General features: G+C 49.0%; 1 protein-coding gene across 3 annotated transcripts in view; it reads right to left on the reverse strand.

Annotated features, from left to right (window-relative positions):
• Nucleotides 1-4,346: 4,346 nt before the first annotated feature.
• Nucleotides 4,347-27,090, reverse strand: part of TNRC6A (trinucleotide repeat containing adaptor 6A) — a 67,193-nt gene continuing 44,449 nt past the window's right edge. For 2 of the 3 annotated variants that reach the window (XM_063143331.1, XM_063143330.1), the window contains exons 9-23: nucleotides 21,166-21,246; nucleotides 20,946-20,997; nucleotides 20,694-20,836; nucleotides 18,007-18,138; nucleotides 16,444-16,563; nucleotides 16,285-16,359; nucleotides 15,022-15,256; nucleotides 11,774-11,908; nucleotides 11,201-11,359; nucleotides 9,748-9,888; nucleotides 8,889-8,999; nucleotides 8,025-8,243; nucleotides 7,197-7,267; nucleotides 6,913-7,052; nucleotides 4,347-6,360 (exon numbers count right to left, since the gene is read on the reverse strand). In XM_063143331.1, coding sequence (XP_062999401.1) covers nucleotides 5,982-6,360; nucleotides 6,913-7,052; nucleotides 7,197-7,267; nucleotides 8,025-8,243; nucleotides 8,889-8,999; nucleotides 9,748-9,888; nucleotides 11,201-11,359; nucleotides 11,774-11,908; nucleotides 15,022-15,256; nucleotides 16,285-16,359; nucleotides 16,444-16,563; nucleotides 18,007-18,138; nucleotides 20,694-20,836; nucleotides 20,946-20,997; nucleotides 21,166-21,246 — 2,193 coding nt within the window. In that variant the 3' untranslated portion in view covers nucleotides 4,347-5,981. Of the gene's footprint in view, nucleotides 6,361-6,912; nucleotides 7,053-7,196; nucleotides 7,268-8,024; nucleotides 8,244-8,888; nucleotides 9,000-9,747; nucleotides 9,889-11,200; nucleotides 11,360-11,773; nucleotides 11,909-15,021; nucleotides 15,257-16,284; nucleotides 16,360-16,443; nucleotides 16,564-18,006; nucleotides 18,139-19,352; nucleotides 19,503-20,693; nucleotides 20,837-20,945; nucleotides 20,998-21,165; nucleotides 21,247-27,090 lie in introns of all 3 variants that reach the window. The other variant, XM_063143332.1, reaches the window with a different exon arrangement.

Raw genomic sequence — 27,090 nt, forward strand, 5'->3', positions numbered from 1 at the left:
GGAGCTCCTCAGCCGCTCCCAACATTTATCAGCTGGGCAGCACTGGGATCTCAGGGTGCAGGGCTGGTGGGTGTGCTGAGTTGGGGGGCGGGGAGGCTGGGTGGGCCTCTGTGCATGTATGAGGAGGGAAGAGGTATTTATGCGCCCCCCCCCCCCAAAAAAAATTGTCCAGCCACCAGTGTGGTCTTCATCAGAGAATGTTCAGCCACCCCAGTTCTACCCCAGCTGGAGAACCTCTCCAAGGACTCAGGAAATGAGAGGCCTTTCCCAGTCTTGCAGGTGCCAAGGAGAAAGCCTCTTGCATGCAGAACAGGTGGCAAGAGCAGCCACAGCTTCATTCATTCCATTAGGTGTTCAGGGCATGCTGGAGCAGGCTGGCGGGGTCTGGGCCCGTGGGTGGGTGTACACACCACCACTAGCAGGAGTGGGGTGGGGGGAAAACTTTCCATCAGCAAGCAGGACTGAAGCTCTGAGCAGCCGCTTCCCTCCCAGGCCCCGCCTCCTTCCCCTGGTAGGGAAAAGCTCATTTCTCCAGTTGGCAGCTGATGGGAGACAAAGGCTATCCTGCGGCAGAGGGGGTGGGGCCTGGCAGGAGGATCAGCTGGGACCCGGGTGCGGGGGCAGAGCAGATCTCAAGCACGCTCAGTGCCTCTGGGAATTCCTGCCCCTCTGGTGCAGAAGGCAATGAACTGGTGGGTCCACCCACTTCCTCCATCATGTCACTCAGGGGTGGGTGCGGAGGGGGTGGCTGCACGTATGTAATCTGTACAGGGTAACCCTAACTCCATACAGAGACCTGCTACAGCCAAATATTTAGCTAGTGAGTTCAAGCAAACAATGGGGGTGGGGGTGGGGGGTGAGGGTGCAGCCGTGCACTTTGCATGCAGGATGGCCATTGTCTTTGATGGTCCAGTATCCTTCCCCCTCCCCCTCCCCCCTCCTGCTGGCTTTGCAATCTCTTGGGTGGCTTCTTCTGTGAAGTGGAGTTATGGCCTTTTGTGTGTGTGTGGGGGGGGGGCGTTAGTTACCAAATAATTTCACAGTTTAAATTTGTAATACACTTTTGAGCACCGATGGAAGCTCCTACGGTTAAAAGCAGCTGCAAAACTTTCCATGGGCCTGGGACGCCACCCTACAACCTCCTCCTGTGCTTGTTACTGGTGGGAGAGACTCTCAGCCACATTAAATGCATCCATACATTTTACATCATGTTGTAGGTTGGAACATGAGCCATTTGGAAATGACAATTATCTGGTCCCTGGTGCTCCAACCCACTCTTAAGCAAGATGTGACAAAATACGTGCACACGCCCTTTTGTTCATCAGCATAGGTGTGTGCAAGGGGTGTGCTGGGTGTGCCCAGGCACACCCTAACGTCTCAAGCAATAAGCGCCAAATTGAGGGGGGCCTTTGAGTAGGAATCCAGAGGGGGATCCCGATGCAGCGGGCATGGTCCTCCAGCTGCCCTGCCACCACACCAAAGCACCATTGCTCCCAACAGCAGGAGTGAAATCGCTCTGCTGGGAGCCGCGCTGCAGAGAGGCCAGGAGGAGGGGCCGGGGCCCAAAGCTAGTGTCGCCTCGTAAGCCCCCCTCAGTGCCCCACCGATGCTGGGGCCTGGGAAGCATCTCCGCATTCCTCCCCTCAACAGCAGCGGCCCTCCCGGGCTCAGGGAAGCTGAACGCAGAGCAGGGCATCTGACTAAAATGAATAAAAACAATGTCTTTTTTGACTGAGTATTCAATAAATGTTGGCCTTTAAAAGAAATTCCCTGGGAGCACACCGTAATGAAATGTGCTGTGCATGCCTACAATCACCAGCGCAAGAATTTGGCTTCCAACAGCAGAAGTAGGTGTATCCCACATGTTAAACTGGGAATGGTGGGTGGTGGAGAGCCAGCGCATGGAAGATGCCTCCGGGGCTGTGCGCCCCCCCCCCAGTGCGTGGGCAGCAGACTCCCCCCCTCCCTTAGGTCTGATCACTGTTCGGCGTTAACAGCAGAGGCATCGTCTCCCAGTGGGGCCCTGTCTTGCATGGAGAAAGTCTGTCCAGGCACAGAGAAAGGGACCCACGATGCCAGAAGGCAGAGCTGTGAAAGGGGTGAGCCCACCCCACCACCTGCCCCCCAGAAAGCCAGAAGGCACCGTGGGCCTCGCCGCTGGAACTGTTCCCCACCTGCTGTAAAAACTGGCATTCACTGGGGTTTGCATATAGGGCCCTAGCCTACATGCATGATGATGGCAAAGCTCTTCATGAGAGGTGGGGCCAACTTGCTAGAGAGCGGGACAACACAAGAACTCACATTGTGTAGCCACTGGTTTCGTGGTAGCTCAGGTCCTGCGGATGCACTTGCTTCTCTTTTCAGCTCCCGATACAATTGGGCCGAGAGCTCCAGCAGCGTGAATGACCCCATGATTGACTCTGGGAAGGCCAGCGAGGTCTCCGTCTCGAGCTGGCCCTTGGAACCGATCCAATGGAGCCCTTTCCCTGTTCCGCACAAGCTCTCCAGGGAGCAAATGGTGAGGAGCATCAGGCTGGAAAGCAGGCCTCATCCCCTTGGCCGGGTGGGGGCTGCAGAACGGCGCGCCCCCCCTAGTTCTGCAAACCCCCTGAAAGGCAAGTTCCTGGCAGACATGATCTGAAAACACAGAAGCCCAAAATTCCAGGGATGCTTCATTCCTCTCACTGACCAATAAGGGTCTCCGAAGGGTCAGAGCCCTCCTCACCCCCTCCTGCGGATGCTTTCTTTTGTTTGCTGCTTTTGTGGCCAGAAGAGCAGAGTGTAAGTTAAGGGACATAAGATCCGTATGGGCAAGAGAGAATAAGGTCCCCAAGAGCGTTCGCTGCTGGTGAAAGGTTTGAGCTGGAGATTCCCTGCCTGACAACTCACTCTGCAGCCACTGTGCTGTACTGCCCACTCCCTGGCCATTTCACCCCACCCCACCTTTCTGAGCTGGGGGGGGGGGGCACAGCAGGAATTTTGAGCGTTGTGAAATGGCACTCATAAAATGGCTGCCATGGTAGCCATTTCACAGAAGGAAACTTGGTGAGGCCAAAAGAAAAGCAGCGCGCCCAAGAACCTGAACACGAGGGAGAGGTGGGGTCTGAGCCCCTCCTCCAGCATACTTGGCACGGGCACAACTTCCCCTGCAGTCACTCCCACCCGCTGTGGCTCCTCTGGGTGTTCCCCATACCGCAGTCCTCCCTCCCGGCGGACACCACTGACCATTCTCCAGGTTACCTTTTCCTTTTTTGGGACTGGCTGGATGCAAAATGAAGGGCAGGCCACTTGCCCTCTTATTTCCTCAGAATGCCCCTGAGGCCCACATGGTGTCGAGAGGCACCGCTAGAAAGAAATAGGGTCTAGAAGCCCAGCACATTCCTTGCAGCAGACCCGCTTCCCAGCTTTTTCACAATTAATTTTTACTATAAAAATAAAAGACCAGGAGAGGCAGGCAGCTGGGCTGGTCCCAAGGGGGTTGTCTGTGGGCACAACAGTGACACCAGCCCCACAGGTCCAGAGACTGGGCATTTTCCCGTTGGCCCTGGGAGGTATTTGGGCAGTGGGGCCCTTTTAGCCAAACGAGCTCCTCTTGGCATTCCCAGCGCACAGCAATGGCTGCAGTCCAATCTCTTTTCCACAGCACAAAACCCAGAGACCTCATTCCTACTGCGAGGGGATGGAGCTGGTCAGCCTAGAGAGAAGCTGGACAGCTTGAGTCCTTCCCAAGAGACTTCCAGGTGCAGCACTTGTCATGTGTTCAAAATCAACCACTGTGTAAACTTCCACAGAAGAAGTTCAGAGATGGAGCTGCAAACCCTTTGGACAGTACAACCCGCCGGTGCCGGTGCCCTGATGTCACTTCTGTTCAACACACCGTCTTGAGGGTCAATCGCCAGCTAAGCTTCCTAGTGCGAATCAAGAGGCCAATTTTGGTTTGGTTTTCGACAGCGGAACTTTTAAAAGTAGCTACAAGCAGTTCTTGGAGGGGCGCCATGCTGGCATCCAGCAGCGAAAAGTCAAAACAAACTTGGGAAGTTGCATCCTACTCAAGACGCAGGACTACTTGACGGAAAGTGCTGAAAAGGTAACTGGAAAAATGCCAAGGAGGAAGGGTGCTGTGGCAACTGTCGTGTATAAGTAGCTGTAACAGGCATTTAACGCCAGCGCTTTTTAAAGCATCCCCACATGCTCCTGTATATTTGCAAGTGTCTTTTTGAGATCTGCGCTAACCGCAAAGGGAAAAAGAAAAGCACTAGAGTCAGTTAGGACCAATTAAGTGAATCCAACTTACAGAGGTGCAACAAACTGAAGGATGGTTGAAGTCAGACAAGACAGTTCTGTGGTAAGCAGCCAAAAAATGTCATGATTTATTAATATCTGGAGGAACTTCATAATTCGAACACAACTCAAACTGTACATTTTACAATCACACTCTATTTGTAAACAGTTAAAAAGCCACTGACGACTTTTGCATCTTCAGACACAACAGTTAGAATCAAGGCAATGAAATGAGAGCGTCTTTCGGCACAATTAAATGTGTGTTTTTTTTATCCTTGTTTAGTCTTTTATCCTCTAACTAAACAAGCATCAGGTAATAATACCATTTGTGGCAAAAAAGAGGAAGATGATTTAACACTTTCACAAGAAAAGTATTTGCAAGAACTTTAAACATTTAAAATCTATACAACAAAATTCTGTAAGTCCAAGTCCTTGGTTACAGTCTGCATAGTTACTTCAGCTTTAAGGTTAAACATGGAACACAGTCACAAGAGCAGGAAGAGCGCGGCCGAGGGCGGGGATGAGGGGCGGACTTTACAAAAATGGAGGGAAACTACAGATTAAGAGCCAAGCCCCACCCTTCCCCACCCCACACTATTAAAAAGACAGCATCGGAAAGCAAAGAATGTCAAACTCCAGCGATTTGAAGCAATTTTTGGCAGAAGTAGTTTTACAGAGCAAGTAGTAATCAGTGCTAAAAGTTAATTTCCCTATAAGAAACTACAAGGAGTTTTACTGGGGATCTTGGTTTTCCTGAGAGCCATGCTCTTAGATTTAGGAGGTGGGAATAGAAAAACACAAATGGAACATGGCCAAACACTGCTCGTTTTTTTCCCAGAGATAGAAGAAAGCATCTTTATCACCCACAATTTTTTTGTCTTTAAAAAAATATTTAAGTGATGGAAGAGTAAACATTGTTTTTCAAAAGAAAAAGGAAGACAGAAAGGAAAGAAAGAAAGATTTCTGTAAACAAGGCAGCGCCCCAACACAGGAGCCCCTGAAAAACAAAAAATCAAAAAGCCTACTGAAAGTGCAGGACCCGGCCCTGGCAAACAGGCAGGGTCGCAAGTCACAGCCGTGCGTGGGCCGTTTCAGAAACCGCAGAGCTCCGTTCTTTAGTTTAATTCCACATGATGAACAAATACTTTTTCATTCATAATCAACCCTAGGTTAGTCTCAGCACGCAAGGGTCGGGCGCCGTCGGGCTGCCACTTGGCGGCTGGCCGGGCAGGCAGGCATCAAGGCGGAGAGGAGCTCCCCGTGGGCCGCTGCTGCTGCTGCTGCTGCCGCCGCCACCTCAAACATTGCGGGACGGGGAAAAGGGCAGAGTCTGTGCAAAGCTAGAAAAGCTCAAACTCCCAACGTTATCAACCAGTTGCACACACACAAAAATGTCTTAAGTATTGGGGAGGGGGAGTCACATGTAAAAGCAAGCCGATTCTATGTAGGCTTTTTGTTTGTTCCTTTAAACTATGTGTAGCACTATCTGAAAGTGTAAATCTATTAACTTTTCACATTATATTATTGGCTTGCATGATTCAAGTATTCAAACTGGTATGTTTTTGGGCTAAAACAAAGTGGGAACATGTGCACAAAGTAACCATTTCCACAGGTGGAGGCTGCAGGTGGGGGGGAGGGGGAGTCCAGATTTAGTGCTGCTTTGAGGTCACAGTTTCATTCACTGAAGGAGGAAAGCAAGGTCACATGGACTCCCCCGCTGCCCCGAGATGGTCGGCAGAGAGGAACGCGTTCAGTGGGGAAGGGCTGCTCAGGCCCCTGGTGTCACCGCTGCCTAGGGAACCCCAGAGGCTGGTGGAATAGTTCGGGCTCCCCCAAAGGGATGTGCCGTGGAGGTCTCCGCTGCTAGTGCCAGACAGCCCAGCACCATTCCAGTGATTGTTTAGGTCGTTGCGGTTGGAGAATGCGTGGGAGCCCTCCGCGGGCCCCAGGCGGCTCTGGCTGGTGCCCAGAGATTGCCAAGCAGGGGAGGGGGCGAGAGACTGGCCTTGTGCAAAAAAGCGGCTAATCTCCTCTTCACTGGCAAACTCAGCAAGAATCGTAGTGTTCCCTAGGACACACCTGTCCGGAGAGAAAGCCAGGGTGAAAAGGAGCCCTCTAAAGCAGACAGGCCAACATCCCTTCCCTCTCACCCACGCGTCGTCCTTCCCCAAGGAGCTCAGGGAGCCAACATGGCTTCCCCCCATCTGGGCACTGGCCTAAGCCAACATCTGCCAACTCTCAGGCCGTTCCCTGAACACACTGTGCTCAAAATGTCAACATGTTTGCTCTCTTAAATCATATTATACCCACTACCATCTTGGTGTAAAGGCATGGGCCCCCCTCTCCAGTGGGAGAATTCACACCCACACCCACACACCCCAACTTGGTTCAGAAGAAAATGCAGTCCTACCATTTTGTTCAAAAGGGAGTGGCTACATTTCTAAGGTCCAGTTTAGTTTTAACATGGCTGCTCTCTGCACGGTGAAACACTCATGAACCTATGAGCAGAGTGCACCCCTCTTACACCAAGTGCCTGGTCAGCGTGTTCTTCACCGCTCCAGATCCTTTTGCCTGGGCCACAATTCTTGTATTCGTTATGTTTGGCTCAAGAGGACTCCAAGCCATACTTACATGTGGAGAGACTTCTGTGCCTTCATCACCTCTTCTTTTGAACTGTAACGGACCAAAGCGTTGCCATAGGGAAGGTTCAGGTGGAATGTGATCAGCGGCCCATGCTGCATGCACAGCGTCCGCAGGGTGGAGCCATCAATCTGGAAATGGAAATGCAGGGAACTGTGTGCTGCTTCTGCAAGCCTGAGCCCCCAGGGCAAGAAAGGGGAGCGGGCCCAAGCCACACGCACAGGAGGACCACCCCAGTCCCCTGGCACAGCGCAACGCCAGGCCAGGCCACTCACCTGAGGCGTCAGGTTTTTCAGGACAAGACAGTTGGTTATTCTCCCTGAGCTGCTCTCACCCCAACTGGAACCTACCAGGTAAAAGAGAGGAAATGGCCAGTCCAGCTCCCTAGGCATTTAGCGTGCCCCACACGACAGGGTGGATTCTCACCAGGGCCAATGAGATTGGGGGCTTCGAAGGAAGCTGTTGTTTACCACGGTGGGACTTTAGAAGGGAGGCCAGCCCCTCTGAAAGGAAGCTGCTCCATCAGATTGACCTGCCTGTTGTGGGGGGTCATCATCCCAAGACAGCTCTTCTTCTTCTTCATAGCATGGGGGCCACCCCCTCGAGCGGCTGCCACGTTCCCAGCCAGCACAGAGTATTCACAAGGCTGCTACAGCCCAAAGCGCCAGCAGCAGGTGAATTCATGGAGAAGGCAGGTGGGCGTCTGGCCGGATTCTAAGTTCCGGGGGGGGGGGGGGGAGGGGCTTTGACATGTGGTGCTTCACCTGCACAACATGGAAACCAGGAGATGGGAAGCCCTCTTTTGTGGCCCAACGGAGTGCCCTGCTAAGGCCTAGTCAGGCCTGCCCAGCTGCTCTGCTTCCCCTCGGCAGTCTGGGCAGTTGCCAGGGCAGTGGCTCAGGCTACCTTTGGACACAAGGGCAGGCGAAAATGCCACCTCAGTCAGGGCAGGGCTTTCCTCTACCAGCTTCCGTTCTACAGCTCTGAGGTGGCATCTGCCTCAAGAACAGAAGGCTCAGAAGACCCTGCTCTGCAACCCTCCAGAGACCCTCCCGCAAGCTCTGGGCAGCGTCATTTTGACTGAGCAGCATCCGGACTCTTACCAGGGGTATATCTGGCATCAGAATTGCTCCAGCCACCCCCAAGCCGCACAGAATTATCCCATGTGGACAGAGGCAGCTTCTGCCCAGTCAGCCCTGGCGGTGGGCGCGATGGAGCAGTGACGCTCTTGGGTGGCAAAGGGACCTTCCACAGCTCATGAGCCAGAGAAGAGTTGCTAAGGGAAGCAGGAGGCCAAGTTGATTTGGAGTCACTGTTTCTGGCTGGGAGAAAGAGAAACCAGAACAGAGAGTAAGTCATGAAAGAGAAATGGGTAGGGAACCAGGTTGGCTCCAGGGGCCAGACTCCACCCCCCACCCCCCAGGGTAGATGATATCAAGGAAGCCCCCATCCCCCGGGCGACATCAGTTCCCCAGCCAAAGCGTTGGCTGGAGCTCTTCACTTGTTCTTCCCCACGAGAGGCAAGGCAAGTCGGAGTGGAGAGCGGCAGCGGCAGCGGCAGCAGCAGGGGCCCGTGCAGGAACTCAGTGCGCAGTGCTTTACATGCCCCTCCCCCGCAACTGGCCTGCTAAGTAAGGGGAATCCCTGCGTTGTCTCCAGCTTCAGATGAGAACCAACAAGCAGATTCCTTTCTCTGCCCCCTCCCCAAGCTCCCAGGAGCCTCCAGGCCAGGGGACCGGGACCACAAGCCCAAGCCTCTGCAGGCTGGATGGAGACCCCTCGTGGGAGGCCAGGGGTTCCCCTTCCCTAATACAGAGTGACCCCTTCACTGTGCTGGGTGCTTCCAACAATGCAAGATGTGTGGAGGAGGGAAAGGGCAGGGTGGCAAAGCAGGGAGCGGCCACGGTCTTCTTGGAGCAGGGCGGGTGGGAAGGGCACACAGGGCCCGATTCATGGGCCGGCCTCACCTGAAGAAGTGCTTTGTGCTGTACTGCTGAGGGAAACATTGTAGTTGGAGGCACGAATGGATGACCAGGCACTAGTTGAAGGCAGCGTGGTGTTCAGAGATGAGGATGACCCTGTTGGGGAAAAACCAGCAGCTCATGGGATGCAGGGAGCACGTTACTGCTGAGGCCTGAGAGGGCCAAGAGGCCAGGGCCCAAGAGGCCAGGGGCCCAGGCAGCAGCAAGGAGGTGCTCAGGGGCACTTACTTTTCCACATGGGCCAGAGCTCCAAGGCCAAATCCTGTGAAGAACAGGCCCCTGGATACACAGCAGAGACCAACCAGGAAGTCCGCCGCGATGTTCTCCCACCCTCAGGCGCCCCTCCTCCAACCCTGCCCAAGCCAACAGACCTCATGGGAGGAGCCACATGGCCCAATGACATCGGCCCTCTTCTGGCACTGTGGCTAAGAAGATGCTGCAGCCTCTGCAGGACTGCAGTTCCCAAGAGTCAAACGCAAGTTGTTGCACTCATGTGACTCCAGCACAATTTGGCTTTCAAGCACAACACTGTGAACAGGCTGTCTTGGTGGACAGTGCCTGGGGCCAGGAGAGTGGGGCTCCCTTACCTATATGGCTCCCCACCCCTTGCCTAGGTCAGATCAACACGATACCCTGTCTGTCCTCCAATGTGTTACTTTTCTGCGCACAGAAAAGGGCATTCTGGGTGCCTTACAGCTGTAGAACTTCCATCCTCTGGACACTTGGGAAATCAGGAAGGACAAAAGTCCACATAACATTTGAAGCAGAGAAGAGGAACTTCCTAGAGATCTGAATTACTCTGTGTGGAGTCCTTAAAGCCAATCCCAAAGCTGTGCAGACGTACCGCTGTTCCTGTCCCTGAGATGGTCAGCCTCCCGCACAGTGTTAATTGACAGATTGTTTGTGACGCTGCCGGGAGTGATGTAAGGGTCAGTTTCAGGGTCAATGTTTGGATAACCTTTCCACGGCTCACCAGGGCGAAACTCTAGGATTTAAAAAAAGGGGGGGAAAAGAAGGTTTTCCAGGAGGTTAGAGCCTCATTTCCTGGAGGACCAGCCAGGGCAACTCCGCCTTCTGAAGTGACTGTTGAATGTTTCTCCCACTCCCACTGTGCCCACACGTTATGAGAAAGGAAATCGGAAGACTCAGCGTTAGAAAGGCCGTTATAATCACGTCCAAAGCAATGCTAACAAAGAAGAAGCTCCGTGCCCTTCCCTCCTGTGATGGACACCCTTAGGTGCCAGGCTGCAAAGGACCTTAAAACAGATCGCTCACTCAGAGGTAACACGGGTAAGCCTCCCCTGTGGCGGGGCAGTGTCCGTTCAGACGGCACCTTCAGAACAGGACTGATCCTGAGAACTCTTGGAAAAGGCTGAGCCTTCCCCCAGGAGTTCTCTGAAGGCTTGCAAGGAGCTCCCTGCCTGCCCTTCCCCCTCTCCCAAACTTGCCTGGGATCCTGTTGTGGATCCAGGTGCAGAAAAGGCTGGGGACCACAGAAAGCCCGCAAGGACACACACGTGGGAGCTTCCATTGCCTGCCTTCCATTCTGTGGATTTCATTCCCCTAGGACCAAACCCAGCCTTCCTGGCAGCAATGGAGCCTTCTGAGCAAGTGTCACTGAGAACACACTGGGGACTGAAACATGGGCCAGCCTTCCCTGCTGTCACTTCCCAAATTTACTTTTCAAAAGGGGGTACAGAGGAGGAAAAGCAGCTTTAGGGAAGGGCTGGGTCTGGCTTGTGATGAAGCCCCCACCCTTCTGAAATCTAACACCGTCTCTAAGTCAGGAATTGATCACTTGGATGTTCCTGTACATACAATATTTCCTCAAATAGAACTGGCATGTCAAACAAAGGCTGGAATAGAACTTCCGGAGGGAACTTCTATGTGCAGGAAAATTAAAAAAATGGATTCCTTGCCTGCAGCCTGCAATGATACAGCCCAGCTACAGCTGCACCAGTTGTGCTTGTCTATTTCTTCTGCTTCAGGGACTCCACCTAAAACAGAGCACGCTCCAAGTGTACCCACAGGTGTACCAGCTTTCCTTGACACCCAACTAATCTTCCTGGCAGCCACTTGAGCTCACTCTTTCTTAAGCAGACATTCTTTCCTGAGACAAGTCCTGCCTGAGCAGTTTGAAAGAGGCCTATCAAGTTTCTTTTCAGTCAGTTGCTTCCATGACCACCATCTCCAGGGGAGAGCACAGCCTGACTTCCAGTGCCTGAAACCTCAAATCGTGGATGAGCAGTTTGATGCACAGCGATTACATAGCTAAATACATCCCTACAGAAACTCACCAGGTGGCCAATTGACACTGCTAGAACCATTAGGTGATTTGGCACGTGGCCAGCTGTCCCCAATCGATCCAGGAGGACTGGCTGGTGAGTTACTGCTGTTCATGAAGTCGTAGGGAACAAAGGAAGTTTCCTCCAGCCTAAAGCCGCTTGAAATAGCACCTGAAGAGGAGGAGAGCAGGGGAGAGAGACAATGGCAGACTCTTGGGCTTCTGAGCTATGATGCTGACCAGAACAATTCCTCCCTTTGCACCCACATCACACCAAAGAGCATCATTCCAAGTTGAGCGAGAAGGAGGCCTCCAATCCTTGGTAAAATCGCCTTCCTCACATTCACTCAAAAGTTCAGATTGTTATTCCTGCCAGATTCCAACTAAACTAAGCCTGATAGTTTGCTACCCATCTGCACAGGCAGAATCCAGCAGCAGAACTACTGCTAAATATCAACGCTGCCACCTTTCACTGGCAAACCCCCCTAAAACATTTCTAATTTTTATGATTGTGGAAATATGCTGGAAAATATGCAAGTGACACCTGAATGAGATTCTCAGAGAGGAGCTAGATGGTTTAACTTACCATTTTTGCTGGCATTTTGATCCAACGATGTGTTAGCGGAAATACTGTCCACTGCTGTCCACTTTCTCAGCCGGGACTGTGGCTCCTTAATACTGTGGCCCACGTCCATATTTACATTCAAGTTTGAGTTCAATCCTGCATCAGAGAATTAGGTTGTAAGAGCAACCACCACCACTGCCTGTCTTTCTAGGCCTGATCACCCCCCAAGACCCCCCCCCCCCACAAGGCCTCCCACGAACGCTGCTCTACCTGCATCATGCATCCACTTTCTGGACTGCAGTTATGCTTTGCTTAACCGACTCAATACCACCAGTCTCCTGCAATATGAAGCAAAGGCCTGCCAATGCTTAGTGCCTTTAGCCAAAATGACATGCAACCTGTGGTAGAGACAGGTTTTGTGGAGTTAAAAAAGCTACTTCTCTCAAATGTGCTTTTCTTTCATATTTTCCAAATATTATTTTAAAGTAAGACCCTGTTTTTTTAGCTTTCCAAAAGGAGTCTATTTAACCAGTGATACTTAATGAAACCTGGGGAAAGAGGTCATCTACTTGTCCCTTCTTTTGCAGTAAATACTGGCACTCCAATCTTGTCCATCAACTTAGGCAATATAAATGTAATAAATGAATGAACTTTCCTTAGGATATGTGTGCACCTGAACACACTCGCACAGTATCCTATGAAAGCAGGGAAGCCAGCTCTGGGATCATAGAACAGCAGAGTTGGAAGGGACCTACAAGGCCATCGAGTCCAACCCCCTGCTCAATGCAGAAATCCACCCTAAAGCATCCCTGACAGATGGTTGTCCAGCTGCCTCTTGAAGGCCTCTAGTGTGGGAAAGCCCACAACCTCTCTAGGGAACTGGTTCCATTGTCATACTGCTCTAACAGTCAGGAAGCAGCCATTGCAAATAGAAACAAGAGGCAGAGGAAGAAGGCAAGGAAGAGATGCACCCTGTATGGAGGAGGTGGTGCAGGGAACGCTGATCAAATTCGCAGGTAACGCAAAACTGGGTGGGATAGCTAATGCCCCGGAAGACAGAAGCAAACTTAAAAAGCAATCTTGATAGGCTAGAGCTCTGGACTGAAAACAAAATGATATTTAATAGGAATAAATGCCAAGTTCAACACCTAGGAAAAAGAAACCAAATGCACAGTTCAAAGATGGGGGATCCTTGGCTCAGCAATACTACAAACGAGAAAGATCTTGGAATTGTTGTAGATCACAAGCTGAATATGAGCCAACAGTGCGATATGGCTGCAAGAAAGGCAAATGCTATTTTGGGCTGCATTAATAGAGGTATAGCTTCCAAATCACGTGAGGTACTGGTTCCTCTCTATTCGGCCCTGGTTAGGCCTCATCTAGAGTATTGCGTCCAGTTCTGGGCTCCACAAATCAAGAAGGATGAAGACAAGCTGGAGCGTGTTCAGAGGAGGGCAACCAGGATGTGTTCAGAGGAGGGCAACCAGGATGATCAGGGGTCTGGAAACAAAGCCCTATGAAGAGAGACTGAAAGAACTGGGCATGCTTAGCCTGGAGAAGAGAAGATTGAGGGGAGACATGATAGCACTCTTCAAATACTTTAAAGAGTGTCACACAGAGGAGGGCCAGGATCTCTTCTCGATCACCCCAGAGTGCAGGACATGGACTAATGGGCTCAAGGAAGCCAAATTCTGGCTGGACATCAGGAAAAACTTCCCGACTGTTAGAGCAGTACGACAATGGAACCAACTACCTAGCGAGGTTGTGGGCTCTCCCACACTAGAGGCCTTCAAGAGGCAGCTGGACATCTTGTGGATTCCTGCACTGAGCAGGGGGTTGGACTCGATGGCCTTAGATGCCCCTTCAAACTCTACAATTCTATGATAACAAGGGGAACAGCTTCTATATGGGCTCAGAAGAACTGAGTAAGGCTTCTGAGGATGGACTTTATGCACCAAAACCTGAGTCACTCACTGCCCCTCAATGAGGCAGGAGCAGCAGCTCTTAAGCAACGACAAGGAGGCAATTTTCAGAATGCTCCAAGAAACCGATATCAAGCTGAAGGGTGGAACCAAAGAAAACCTCGCCCTTGCAACCATATAGGGCTCCATCACACCTACTTTTTTATCCAGTTTTCATTTGGGGTTCTGCCCTCCGTTTCCTTAGTGAGTTGAGTGCTGGGGCACTTTCATGAGTGTGCGCTCTTTCAGCTCATGTATCTTTTCACCTACTATGCCCGTGAAATCTCAAGCCTTGGGAAAGCTTTATAGGGGAGGAGGAGTGAAGTTTTGTTTTGCTCATTTCAAAGGGTGGGCAGATGAACAATCATTTTAATTTCTATTTTAAAGGTGGTCCCCTCCTTTGCTCCAAGGCAACCAAAATGCTTATATCTGTGTAAGTTTTAAAGATAAAGAGATCAAACTTCGCATGATGATAGCTCTTAAGGAGGACTTTAGCCATGCCAAGTTTGAATCAGATTGAGTCATCCCTTGATTTTAAGGAATTTTTAAAATGGAAATTAAACAAATGCTTACATCTTTGTAAGTTTTAATGATAAAGAGATCAAAATTGGGTTCTAACGGAACTCACTCAGGTGGTGGGTCTATCTAAATATTCTGACTTCCTGATTTGTACCACAACACCATCCCACAGCAGAAACTGCTAACACCTAATTTTCACTCTGATCCAAACTCAGCGCAGAGCTTCAGCCGGCTCACACTAGCCTACCAATAAAGACAGCGGCCTGTGGACAGTAGTCCTACTGGAGGAACGGCAACAAAGGCTTGAAGGAAGAAGGACAAGCAAATGCAATCATCAGCAAAAGAAAGTGACGAGGAGGAGGAATACATACAAGCCTGCAATTTGTGAGGCAGAAGTAGGAAAGAGGCCTAAAGTCATGGGAGAGAAAGATGACAGGAAGTTTATCAAAATTTGTCTGACCACCAATGTTAATTCATTCTGGAAAAAGAAAGCAGCAGAGCCAGAAAAGCTGCTGCAAGCATTAGGAGTGGTGAGCTGGGAACTTCTAGTCCAGCAACATCTGGAGGACCACAACTCCTGAACAAGAAGCACCACTGGGTTTTCCAAATACATCATTTAATTTGTCATTTAATCTCGCAAAGTCAAGGGACGAGAGAAATAAGCCATCTTCACGGCCACAGAGAAGAGCAAAAGGCTTAGCTGCTTGAGAGACAGAGACCAAATGCTGCTCCCAGAGAGCAGAGCAGCCTTGGACATCTGATGCAGATTGGCAGAGCGAGGACACCCACCTATGGGGAAGTTGCTGAACGCGCTGATTTGTGACGGCCCTTTCTGCAGCTCTAGGTTGGCATGAGGCACAACGTTCTCCAGGAAAGACTTCATGGTGTTCTGATGGAGCTGCTGCTGCTGCTGCGGCGATGGAGGCAGTTGCTGCTGCTGCTGCTGCTGCTGCTTCATGAGCAGATTTGGATCAAGCTGACAAGACTGTTGCATCATTTGTTGCTGCATACTGAGAGAGCGACTCTTCAAACACAGAAAGAGATCAGGGAGTAAGATGGATGTCTGAAGGGAGAGACCTGCAGAACTGAGACCACCGAATTCAGCACAGCCCACCAGCAGCTCAAGGCACCCCTTTGCCTGGGACTGTGAAAAGTGGAGTGAAGCATCTATGGCAGGGTGACATACATGGTGGATGGGCTGAACCCAGTGTGGTGGGTCGTCAGCTCTACAGGCCTCCTGCCCCAACAATTCTGAGCAAAATGTGAATTTGATTCATGGTTCAGCCAGATGGCCAAACCTTTCATTTTCACCAGACAGACGGACAGAAAATGCAGTCAAGACAATCCCCCCCAAAAACCAAAAACCCATGATCAACACAACCTAAATCTTGTACATGATCACAATTAACATACAACAATTGATTTAACAAAATCAGCTCTTGATTTGGGCTACAAACGGAATAGGTGGTGAATTTGCATTTGTCGTTCTAAAAAAAAATCCATTTTCTGATTAACGTGAACTTTAAAAACCTTATCCAGCCAAGGAGCATGGAGGTGTCCCCCCTCCGCCCCCGCCCCCGTGGACTTTGCATGAAGAGGGCAGAAAAGTAAACGTGGATGTCCTTCCACAACAGATAATCCACAAATTCAGATGCCTGGTTTCATATTTCATTTTGAGTTGCAGCTGCCCATGGAGGCCAGTGGGCAGGATCACACGGGAAGATAGAGAAAAACAGCCCCAACCGCAGCTGCAGCAGCATCCCTGAATGGCTCTCTCCAAAGTGGCCTCTGTGCACAGTATTAAGTGCAGCATTAAAGAATGTGCCGATACTTGTACACAGGGCTGCTCACTCTTCCTATGAGGCATTTCCTTTTAAGGCAAGCAGAACCTCAGCCTTGAGGAGGCTACAACAGATTTGTGAAGAGGGGGGTTAAGGGTGGGTCTGGCAGGCTGGTCTGCAGAGACAGACATGCTTCAGAACTACCTGGCTGAGGACAAGGCCAGGCAGAGCTCTCATTAAAAAGAAGGGGGAAAGGAAGCCGAAGCCATACCTGCTGCTCCTGCTGACGGCCACCAGCGGACCCGTTTCTCTGACTCTGCGCCTTCCTCTGCTGGGCCAGCAATCGCTGTGGCAAGGCAGGCAAGAGATCAGGGTGGGGAGGAGCAAAATGAGGGCTGGGGAGGGGGTGAAATGAGCCTGCCCCACTTACTTGTAACTGGGAGATCTGAGAAAGCTGGGAGAGTTGGTTCAACATGGCTACCTGTTGTGGGCCAAAGAGTGGATTCAGTCCCCCATTGTTTGGTGCGTACTTCAGCAATGATACTGGAACCTATAAAGTAGAAAGAGCATGACATGAAGGGCGCAAGTTGGCCTGGAGATTGCTAGCAAGAGCCTAAGAACATCAGAAGAGCCCTGATGCTGGATCAGACCGAGGGTCCATCTAGTCCAGCACTCTGTTCACACAGAGGCCATCCAGCCATCGGCCAGGGATGAACAAGCAGGACATGGTGCAATAGCACCCTCCCACCCATGTTCCCCAGCAACTGGTGCACACAGGCTTACTGCCTCAGATACTGGAGGTAGCACACAACCATCAGGGCTAGTAGCCATTGATAGCCTTCTCCTCCAGGAATTTATCCAGCCCCCTTTTAAAGCCATCCAAATGGGTGGCCATCACTACATTTGGTGGTAGTGAATCCCATAAATTATGTGCTGTGTGAAGAAGTACTTCCTTTTATTTGTCCTGAATCTCCCACTAATCAGCTTCATGGGATGACCCCGGGTTCTAGTATTTTGAGAGAGGGAGAAAAATGTCTCCCTATCCATATTCTCTATACCATGCATAATTGTGTACACCTCTATCATGTCTCCCCTTAGCCTCCTCTTCTCCAAGCTAAATAATCCCAGCTGATGTAACCTTCCCTCATAGGGGAGATGCTCCAGCCCCTTAATCATTTTAGTTGCCCTTTTCTGCACTTTTTCCAGCTCTATAATACCTTTTTTTTAGGTGTGGTGACCAGAACTGTACACAGTATTCTAAGTGTGGTTGCACCATAGATTTCTTGTGCTCTACCCAATGATTATGAAAGAGGGAGAAAAATGTCTCCCTGTCCACATTCTCCATACCAGGCATAATTTTGTACACCTCTAAGAAAAATCCCCCAAGTGGAAATAGCAGCCCAAGCAGATCCTGGCAGCCTTGCCTGGTTTTGTAGGTGTTTTAATGCCTCTTTAAAGTACTGCAGTGGAATGGGGAAGTGAGGGGTAAGCTGGGACACGGAGGGTTTCATTCTTGTTTGCTCCTGCCATGGCAGCTGCTATCAGCACCAAGCCAGCCAACACCTCTGCAATGTCTTTGTTGCATTTCAGCTTTTTGGACAATTAATATTTATCTGGTTAACAACCACACCCAATTATCAATCCAGCCGTGTGTGTGTGTGTGCGCGCGCGCATAGAATGCCCCGTACGGCAAGTCTGTTGGGCAGATGATCTGGTCTTGGGAGAAATGAATTAGATGGAATTTTGGCACCTTCCAGCTTATTTCCAAGAAAGGGAACTCCAGTGGGGCAGGCTGCCCTGGAAGATGCTCTCAAGGCCACTCCTTCAGTGTAGGCTTAAGTGCACACATTATTATTCATTAAACAAGACTTACCCATTCACACTACCCAATCATTTTGGAAACCGGAATGCGTTGACAAAACAAGTGCAAACATACAAAAATCACCATCAGGCAAGCGTTCTGGCACAAGCCAGCCAGCCTCTGTAGCCTCACCTGAGGGGAGAGTAACGGAGGAGGCACTTGAGCACGTGGGTTAGGCTGAGATGAGTTCAGAGGCTGTGCTGGAGACTGCTGCATACTCCGGGGCTGTGCTGTTAGATTTCCAAACATACTGGGGTTGCCATTCTGCAGAGAGAAAGTAAGAAGACTGAGAAACTGGCACTCCCCCTCCTCGCCACCACCCAAGACAGGCACAAGCAGCAGCCCACAGGAGTGTCAGAAATCATGGCTTGCTTGCACTGCCTTTAATGGTGGTATTCAGCACACACAAGCCTTTAAATGAGACTTCTGAATAAGGTGCAGACTCCTGCAGGGAAGTGGGGTTCTTTCCCTCCAAAAAACTGCTGTAAAATTTCATGGAGGCCTTAGCATATCACATGATTTGCACGTGCAAAGGCAAATTAATCAGCCTAGAAGTGTTTTGTCTGGCATAGAAAGGACATATTCATAAAAATGCAAGCTGAAATGTACTTTCAGGGAACAAATAACCTATGCCAGATCTCTCTCAGCATTCTAGAGAGAGAGCTGCAAGAATGACATGTGTACACCCTTTAAGTATCTTCATATGGAAGAAAAAAGGCACACGCAACATGGCAACCAAGCTTGGAGCATCATGTAAGAGACCTACTGATCATTTTACATAGGGTTGTAAAATGTCCCTGCTCTCCCCCCTCTCCCTTCTGGACTAAAGGGAAAACTCAGAACCTTCCTTGCGTTTTTCAAAGGAGCTGCCAACCCAGTCAGAATATGCAGTATGAACTTTCTGTGCAACTACAGAGTCAGACATAGAACAGAGGCAAATGTAAATAGAGTCCTTGGATGGTGGTGTCAATTGTGGTGGAACTTCAGTGGCTGGAGAAGTTAAAGAAGGTGGGAACGAGAGGCAAAGGAAAACAGGAGCAACACACACAGACACACACACACACACACACAGATGAGGTGGTGAAATAAGACAAGTCAAAGAGAGCACCTGTTCTCTAAGCATGGCTATTAGTACAGCACAGTGAATGGTGTACTATCCTGGGGGAATGAGACACACGGCACACAATAGCAGCATGCCTTGTTTGGCCCCCAAGGACCAACTGGGAAATGTGAAGATTTGCCTTTTTCAGAAAGTGGCCTATTTGAAAGACTTGCATCTGGACAAGCCCTACAAGAAGTGTGCATGTAGTTCTACACTGTGCCCATTTACTGGGAGAGGGCCCAAAGGTTTAAATGGTCAGTCGTGAACTTTAAATGCCTGCAATTCAAGGCATCTGAAGTAGTGTATTTTTAAAAAATCTAAGGAAGTACCCAGTGGCTTTGTTGAAATACTCTGAAGAGGATACTCATAGCCTTACCTGTCTAACAGAATTCAAGTTTTGCATGCCAAGCCCTGTTAGAGAGCCAAGGGGGTGGTTAGGTAGTGCACTGTTGGAAGGGGGAAACTTCACATTCTGACTGGACATAAACTGCATGTTTTGGGAGTCATCTGCTACAACAAGGCCATCCTGGTTGGACAGACAAGTTGGAGGAACAATGATCGGACAGCAAGCCAAGCAGCAGGACGGCAGAAGGGAAGAGGCAGCCAAAGTCCAGCATCAACAGGAAAAGAGGCAGAAAACAGGAGAAAGGTTAGTGTCACTGCAGCCCAAAGCCAGGCAGTTCTCTAAATAGACAGCAGGCAACAACTGCACGACAACACTCATTAAACTGCTTTCCCACTGCGTCCATCTTTGCTAAAAGGGGAGGGATACGCGCTTCTCACTGGAAGGGCTAAAGCTGACGGCGACATCTTCAGATACTCCTGGTGGAGGATATTGCCTTACTGTACACTGCTCACTTTATTTATTAATTACATTTCTCTCTGGGTGGGTCACAAAAATTAAAACCACAAAATACAGCAAAAAATGCAATATTAAATATAATGGCTTAAAACTGTAGTATAAAAGTGCAACTAGAGTAGAACCTAGCAGCAATTTAAAATGGAATAGAGGTATAGAAATGAAAATAAATAAATAAATAAATAAATAATAGCAGGTTTAAAACAGCAGTCTTAAAAACTGGAACACTAAAATGCTAAAAAATGCTTGGGAACATGAAAAGGTCTACCTCCGGCACCAGAAAGAGCGCAACGTTAGGGGCCAGGCGAACCTGTCTAGGAAGCTCATTCCATAACCAGGGTGCCCAGCAGAAAAGGCCCCTTTCCTGGTGCCTCACGTCTTTTGGCAGCGGCTCCTGGAGAAGAACCCCCGAAGATGACCTTAGAGCAGGTTCAGATGGGAGGTAGCGATCCTTCAGGTAACCTGGCCCCCAAGCCATTTAGGGCTTTGAATGTTAATACCAGCACTTTGAATTGGGCCCAGAAAAACCCAATGTTCTTTCCTCCACCCAGAGAACTATGTTAAGTGAAAACATATGTTTTGATTTCTAGAGGCAAAGGTGTCAGACTGACTCACTTGGAGGAAGCAGCCTGGGAACAGGAGAAGCAAGCTAAACAAAACCTTCAGAAGGGCACATAAAGAAAAGCCTGCACTAACTCTTCTTTCTGCAAAAATAAAGTAATTAAATTGAAAGTTAAACTACACTAATTTTGAGTAAACAATGAAGTGTCTAAACAGACCACAGCCAAATGTGCAAGACTCTGAGTAAGCCAGCAGACATATTTTTTTACTGTTCCTTGGAAGGCAACAGGCTCTCACCTTATCAAAATAAGGACTTCGATCCACGGAAGACTCTCTGGGAATCTGAGGACGGGAGTTTGGGCCTTTCCCTATCACCCTGCTGTATTCGCCAACGTTCAGACTGTGCTTCTCTGTCTCCATCCGCTTGTCAGGCAAGATCCCTGGGGAAGGCAGGAAGGTGTTCTCACGGCTGCTCTGAACAAGTGCCCCGAAGCGCCCAACGCCCCCAACCCTTCTTCCATTCCATCACAACCCTACGCCTGCGTTCACCTCCAGATATGTCCATCTTATTGCTCTGCATCATTTCTTCCGGCGATTCTCTCTGAGATAATAAATGAGATGAGTTTCATAAAGAGTTTCATACAGTAACTTAGCATACCCCAACCCTTCTTCTGCCTTTAAAGCAAAAAAGACCACGGAACACATTTTAACGAAGCATGTGGAAATAAGAATGAATGCATGGTGGAGCTCATTATATGACAATACTTACAGGAAAGCCAAGATTTGCAAACTGCTTCACAAATGGATTTATCCACATTTCATCTTGCTTATTTCCGTTTTTCATTGTTCCCTTAAAAAACCCAATAAAATAGGAAATTGTCAATATCAGAAATATAGGTTTACATAAAAAACAAACAAAAACGATACAGGAAACGTAATGTGGCAAAGGCTGCAGGCAGCTGCTTATCCTAACGATGCCTCCTATATAGCAGGTAGGAGCACAGCCAAAAAAGGTAGGGCCAAGTCCTCCTCTGACTCGGAAGGAAGGGCCATCCAGACGCAAGTTCTCTCTTAAGGGGGATGTTAATCTCCAAAGGTGGGAGGGAAGGAGTTTCAATTACAAAGCACTGCTAGAATAAGCAATGTTTTAAAAAGTCAGGTTGCTTACCTGTAACTGCAGTTCTTCGAGTGGTCATCTGTGCATTCACACATATGTGCTCTGCACCTGCATGGAGCTGGACTTCGGAAACTTTCTATAGCTGAAATAATGCTTTTAGTGGGAACCCTCTCCCACTGCCTCCTGCGTATGCTCCAGTGGGTTCCTGCCAAGTCCCTCAGTTCAAGACAACCACATTGTGGCCCTCCTGACACTGATGGAAGAAGACCAGACAGTATCGACAGTGGTACTATTGACACCAAGTGGGGACAGTAGTGTGTGTGTGTGTGTGTGTGTGTGTGTGTGTGTGTGTGTGAGAATGCACAGATGACCACTCGAAGAACTACAGTTACAGGTAAGCAACCTGACTTTCTTCTTTGTGGTCTCTGTGCATCACACATATGGGCAATTAACAAGCTGACTTACCGTGGAGGACTGTTGGTGTCTTATCAAAGAACTTCACGGCCAAAGGAGCAGTCATCTCTGGCTCAGAAGTCGAGACGGCAGTGTTTCACGAATGTGGATGGAGTAGCCCATGTGGCGGCTTTGCATAAATCCAGTAGGCAGACACCTCTTCCAAATGCCACCGAGGTCACTACAGCTCTATTAGAGTGAGCTCTGACTTGAGTCAGTACTGGGAGTCTGGATAACTCATAGGCTAGTTTGATGGTCTGGCCGACCCATGAAGCCAATCTCTGGGGGGAGACCGGTGAGCCTTTATTTTTGCCTCTGTAGCAGACGAAGAGTTTCATAGAGGTACGAAAGGATTTGGTTCGGGCTTTATAGAAAGCCAAGGCTTGGTGTACATCTACTGTGTACAGCATCAATCAAGTGTCAATGATGGGGAGGCACTTGAGGAGGACTATGTCCTGCTCAAGGGGAAATTGAGAGATTACTTTGGGGAGAAAAGAGACATTGGGGTGAAGGATGAGTTTGTCCCTGTGGAATCAGAGGTATGGTGGTTCCACTCTGAGTGCCATTAACTTTCCTACCCTTCTCACCGAAGTAATGGCCACTAGGAACACGACCTTGAAGGATAGCAGTCTTAGGTCCATCCTAGCCATTGGTTCGAAGGGAGGCTTTGTGAGCACACGTAAGACTACGGATAGGCTCCATGCTGGCATTAGTGTCTTGGTGAATCCTACTCTATTCTTCAAGCTCTTCAGGAAACGTTTGATGATGGGGTGTGAAGATATGGGCACATCAGTAATGGGATCTGTGTGGGCCAGGATAGCTGCAAGGTATATTCGCATGGATGATGGCTTGATGCCCCATTGGTGATGACAGAGAAAATCCAGAAGATTCAGGTCAGAGCTAAGGTTGGGATAAAATTCATGCTCGCTATCAAAGGAAGAGAAATGTGTACACTTGCTAGCATAAGATCTCCTCATGGACAGTTTTCTTGATTCAGTAATTATCTCTTATATCGGTAAGGGCAAGTCAGAAAGGTTTAAGCCGCTATGTGCCATGCTGTCAGTTTCAGGGAGTTGATGTTCGTGTACCGTATTTTGCCTCTGTCACAGGATATCAAGTCTGGTAGTGCTGGGAGTTGATGGAAGGTCCTGTTGGAGAGTAGGAGAAGCTTGGAGAACCAGGGCTGGCATATGGTTGAGATGTATCTTTGCTACTTGGAGAACCAGGATGCAGTTCATATGGTCGAGATGTATCTTTGCTACTACTAGTTAGCAGGAAGGGGGGAAAGAGGTAGAAAAGTGTCCCTGTCCATCGGATGGAGAATACATCCCCAAGAGAATGAGTGCCTTTGCCCACACGGCTGCAGCATTTCTGGCAAGTAGTGTTGGCCTGCGTAGCAAAAAGGGGTGAAAAAGGTCGGTTAGTATTCTGTGATGTAGCTCCCACTTGTGGGATGTCCCGTGGGATTGGCTGAGCATGTCTACTAAGTCATTGTCTTTTCCGGCGATATGGATGGCAGCGATATGGATTCGCCTCCGTATACACCAATCCCAGATCTTTAGAGTAAGGGAGATCAGTTGATTTGACAGTCTTCCATCTTGTTTGTTCAAGTAAAAGACAAATGTCGTGTTGTCTGACAGGAGGTGGATGTGTCAACGGTTTACGATGGTCTTGAATGCCTTTAGGGCTTTGTATACAGCATGGAGTTCTAAACAGTTGATATGATTATGTGCTTCTGGTTGGGACCATAGTCCCTGTACCATGAGGCCATCAAAGTGAGCTCCCCATCCCAGTTACGAAGTGTCTGTGGTGATAGTCTTCGTGGGAACAGGGGGCAAGCGTTAGTCCTGATGTTAAATTGTGGATTTGAGTCCACCACCGTAGGGACAACTGTATCCGAGGAGGAAGATGTAAGATGGTTCTCCTGGCACTGGACTGTATATTGAAGGTACAAAGGAACCAATTTTGTAACAGCGTCATGCAAAGCCGTGCGAATGGGACCACCACAGTAGCGGCAGACATGAGGCCTAACAGTCTCTGGATGGTGAGGGAGTTGTTGGTACATCGGTGGCTAGCGTTGACAAGGTCTTCACTTTTTGTTGAGGAAGGTAGGGTCGACTGTGTACTGAGTTTATGGTTGCACTTATTAAGTCGATGACCTTTGTTGGTTCAAGTACTGATTTTTCGACACTGATTTTTCGAGGCTGAGGTCTTGTAGAAGATTCAGTGTGAGCCACACATCTGCATTCAGGCAGTGGCGTGTTGCAGCTGGTACTGACGATATGGAAGGTCTATTTGCCCGTGTTGGGAGGGCTGGTAGCCCAGCTGTCTATACCATTGCTGCTGTCTAGCGGATAGTTAGGGTTGAGTGAGGTCCATTTTCTTGGCTGTGGTTCTCGCTTTTTGGATATTGTCCATGGTCTTATCGGTTTTCAAGTGAAATAGAATAATAGAATCATAGAAACCAAAGTGGTAGTTTTTGCCAGGAGGAAGGTAAGATTCCCCTGGTCCATGGGGGGAAACATAATCAACCAAGCTGACGCATATAAATACCTGTGCATATGGTTTCACGAAGCTCAAAACTGGAGGGCACATGGCAAACACACCAAGACCAAAGCTGAACAAACTATTGGTGCGTTATCCCAATTCTTCTTTGCGAAAGGTGGGAAATATCTACCGGCAGCCATCCAGGTTTATAAAGCTAAAATAGTGTCTCAGACTCTGTTTGGAGCTCCAATATGGTTTCCACACTTCATCTTTTTGTTGTTTATTCGTTCAGTCGTTTCCGACTCCTCGTGACGTCATGGACCAGCCCACGCCAGAGCTTTCTGTCGGCCGTTGCCACCCCTAGCTCCCCCAAAGTCAAGTCTGTCACCTCCAGAATATCATCCATCCATCTTGCCCTTGGTCGGCCCCTCTTCCTTTTGCCTTCCACTTTCCCTAGCATCAGCCTCTTCTCCAGGGTATCCTGTTTTCTCATTAGTGGCCAAAGTACTTCAGTTTTGCCTTTAGTATCATTCCCTCAAGTGAGCAGTCTGGCTTTATTTCCTGGAGTATGGACTGGTTTGATCTTCTTGCAGTCCAAGGCACTCTCAGAATTTTCCTCCAACACCACAGTTCAAAAGCATCTATCTTCCTTCGCTCAGCTTTCCTTATGGTCCAGCTCTCGCAGCCATAGGTTACTACGGGGAATACCATTGCTTTAACTATGCGGACCTTTGTTGTCAGTGTGGTGTCTCTGCTCTTAACTATTTTATCAAGATTTGTCATTGCTCACCTCAGGCTTATATTCAGAGTCCCTAGATGTGTTTCTGGTGCTGCCCTCAACTTGGAGGCTGGACTAAGCACATTAAAATGCCAAGCTTGGATATTTACCATACATTACTGGCTCTGCTGCCACCTAATGCTCACTTCCAACTCCTTGGTTACCAAAGTCCTGTTAGAACCCTCCGAATCTCACTGGTCTAGGGCAGTGGTGCAAAAAGTAACCTCTATAGGGCTATCCCCTTTTTTCCTGCTATCTCTAGGCTTGGAAAGTGCTAAACAGATCACCAAACGGAGACTACTGGATATAGACCACCAGGAGCTCTGGGGAACTGCTTAGGGACCATGTTCCCCCCAATCATTGGGTCTCCCAGTCCCTTCTTGGAAAGACAGAATGCCATACCTGGGTTGGTTAACCATTCCCAAATACAGGAAGGCATTCACCCTAGCAAGATTTAACGTCCTCCCCTCCAAGTTGCTGGAGGGCAGATATAAGAAAATTCCATCCAAAAACAGATACTGCCCATGTAATAACATCGAGGTGGAATCCATTCTACATGTGCTCTTCCATTGCAATTTTTACCAACAGGCAAGGAAAGACCTATTATGTCCGATTATGCATCGTTTCCCTGGACGCTCCCCTGAGTCACTTCTGATTAGTCTACTTCAGGGCTCCAGTAAAACTACCACTGAGCAGGTGGCCAAATTCCTGAATTTGGCCATCCACACCAGATCTCTTATGGATGTCTGATTGTGTTTAAATCCACAGATTAGCAATTTTATTATCTATACACCCCCCTTTTTTCCCACTATGCTAGGCCCCAATAACCCAATTCTGTTCCCTTTTCTGAAACCAACAAATAACAATCTAGTATCTTTAGTGGTTTTGAAACACTCCCTCTTCTTTCCTTATCCCTACTTTGTATTGTTTTATATAATGGTGCATCTTCTTGTTTTATATTGGTCTGTTGACTGTAAGTAAAGAAATGAATGAATAATAGAATCATAGAATAGTAGAGCTGGAAGGTGCCTAAAAGGCCATCGAGTCCAACCCCCTGCTCAGTGCAGGAATCCACCCTAAAGCATCCCTGACAGATGGTTGTCCAGCTGCCTCTTGAATGTCTCTAGTTTGGGAGAGCCCACAACCTCCCTAGGTAACTGGTTCCATTGTCGTACTGCTCTAACAGTCAGGAAGTTTTTCCTGATGTCCAGCCAGAATCTGATTTCCTGTAACTTATTTATTTATTTATTACATTTCTATACCGCCCAATAGCCAGAGCTCTTGGGCGGTATATTCCGTTATTCCGTGTCCTGCACTCTGGGATGATCGAGAAGAGATCCTGGCCCTCCTCTGTGTGACAAACTTTTAAGTATTTGAAGAGTACTATATTTTAAGTATTTGAAGAGTGCTATCATGTCTCCCCTCAATCTTCTCTTCTCCAGGCTAAACATGCCCAGTTCTTTCAGTCCCTCCTCATAGGGCTTTGTTTCCAGACCCCTGATCATCCTGGTTGCCCTCCTCTGAACACGCTCCAGCTTGTCTGGGTCCTTCTTGAAGTGTGGTGCCCAGAACTGGATGCAATACTCGAGATGAGGCCGAACCAGAGCCGAATAGAGAGGAACCAATACCTCACGCAATTTGGAAGCTATACTTCTATTAATGCAGCCCAAAATAGCATTTGCCTTTCTTGCAGCCATATCACACTGTTGGCTCATATTCAGCTTGTGATCTACAACAATTCCAAGATCCTTCTCGTTTGTAGTATTGCTGAGCCAAGGATCCCCCATCTTGAAAATGTGCATTTGGTTTCTATTTCCTAGATGTAGAACTTAGCATTTATCCTTATTAAATTTTATTCT

Source organism: Elgaria multicarinata, chromosome 17 (genome assembly GCF_023053635.1).
Source record: "Elgaria multicarinata webbii isolate HBS135686 ecotype San Diego chromosome 17, rElgMul1.1.pri, whole genome shotgun sequence".
Taxonomy (NCBI): domain Eukaryota; kingdom Metazoa; phylum Chordata; class Lepidosauria; order Squamata; family Anguidae; genus Elgaria; species Elgaria multicarinata.